Source organism: Protobothrops mucrosquamatus, unplaced genomic scaffold (assembly GCF_001527695.2).
Source record: "Protobothrops mucrosquamatus isolate PMUCROS unplaced genomic scaffold, P.Mucros_1.0 scaffold_117, whole genome shotgun sequence".
NCBI classification, from domain to species: Eukaryota; Metazoa; Chordata; class Lepidosauria; order Squamata; family Viperidae; genus Protobothrops; species Protobothrops mucrosquamatus.
In genome coordinates this window covers 1-1,641 of record NW_015386193.1, presented here as the reverse complement: position 1 = coordinate 1,641, position 1,641 = coordinate 1, and the positions used below count along the sequence as shown (strand labels likewise).

Sequence of the window (1,641 nt, the reverse complement as noted above, 5' to 3'; positions counted from 1 at the left end):
TTTATACTGGATCAGATTCAGATTATATCCACTTAACCTACCTCCTTTCAAATGTACCAGGAATTAAATCACGAGTGCACTTTTGATCTTAATACTGCTTAAATCTGACTAATCTAGTTTGAATCTGACATTTTTATCCTTTTATCATTATAGTAGGATACTGATTTGTTAAACAAAAACATAAACTGTGATTTTGCAAAGGTGGTTATTTCATTGATGTAAACTAATTTAGTATGTTTTGATTCCTTTCTAAAGGATGGCCAATTAGTGGCTTAAGTAAGTGCATAATTCAATTTTTAAGTGAAACAACTTCCTCCCATTTTCTGCATACTATAAATTAGGGTCACCATTCTACCAACCACACCTAACTTCCACCTTAAGCTTGATTAATGCAGCATCTTTCTTTAACTCTAGCATATTAAGTGGGTGGTTACAATGATGAGTATTTCAAGTGTATTCAAAAAAACGCTGCTTTCTCAGCCTTACCCATTTAGCCAGGCCATTTTAATGAGGGTTCGTGCGTGCTTGTTCTAAAACAGACAAAACAGAAAATGACCAGGTGCAATCAAAAATTTCCAGGCGCTGGAAATTCAAGGCACACGCATCTTCTGACTCAAGGCACACGCATCTTCTGACTCTTAAAATAACTGCACGAAAACTCCCTCGTTATTTTCAAAAAGTGCAGAAACTCCCAAGTTCTTTTGCAGGCCGCCCTCCTAGAAAGGGGAAACACCTCTACTGTTTAAACTAGTTTGGACAGGGGTGGGCAATTACGACAACTTTACAACCTGTGGACATGCCGGCTCAGGAATTCTGGGAGTTGAAGTCCACAGGTCGTAAAGTTGCCATAGGTGCCCACCCCTGAGTTTAGGGGTTGCGCATCTCAATTAAAAAAACGAGTCTGGGTCCAAGAGATTCGATCGACCCACGAAGAGATCTGCCGCCGCCATCATTTCCAACACGCTGAGACCGAAAGGAGGGGAGGGGAAAAACCTCCTGAAACCCGGCCTCATACCTTGCGTTGGGCGCTGGAGTCGTACTTATCATTCCGGAAGGCTTGAGCGTTCCGGTGCCGTTGAGCTCGCGTCCGAGACACGTTCCCTCTCTGCGAGCTCATCTCCGATGCCTCTCACCTCGCCCGGAAGCAAACCGGCTCCTCACATCCGGCGAAGAGGTTTGTCGGAGCGCCTCAGGTTACCTCGAGCGGCAGAGCGGCTGCGATTGGCTCCAGGGAGGAAGGTCCCGCCTTCCTGCCAGGAAACCTGACAAGAGCACACAGCTGGGAGGTGTGATTTTATTGGTCGGCTCCCGAGGGCTACCGGTCAGAGAGGCTTAAATCCCGCCCCTCGCCTCGCTTGGCAGGGGTCTATACCTCCAGCTTCTCTCTGGGGCTTATTCTGTTTGGTTCCCCGTGAGGTGGGCTGGATTTTTTTTTTTTCTCCCTCCCACGGAACGCGCACCGGAGCTTCTGCCGCGCTCTAAGCTTCGTTTTTGTTGTTTTTTTTTTCCCCGAGGCGCTGAGGAGAGGAAGGGTGGAAACTCGAGCCGGCGTTTTAGGCCGGCGTTGGAGCCTCGGCTTAATTGAACCCTTTTGGCTTTCGAACGGCGGCGCTCCCCCCCCCCCCCGAGGGCTTTGGCGGG

The 1,641-nt window shown here is 48.1% G+C and overlaps 1 protein-coding gene across 1 annotated transcript in view; it reads right to left on the bottom strand.

Moving 5' to 3' along the window:
- Positions 1-1,150, bottom strand: part of CUNH9orf85 (chromosome unknown C9orf85 homolog) — a 15,464-nt gene extending 14,314 nt beyond the window's left edge. The window contains exon 1 of the mRNA XM_015816700.1: positions 1,016-1,150. Coding sequence (XP_015672186.1) covers positions 1,016-1,117 — 102 coding nt within the window. The 5' untranslated portion in view covers positions 1,118-1,150. The remainder of the gene's footprint in view (positions 1-1,015) is intronic.
- Between the last annotated feature and the right edge of the window lie 491 nt (positions 1,151-1,641).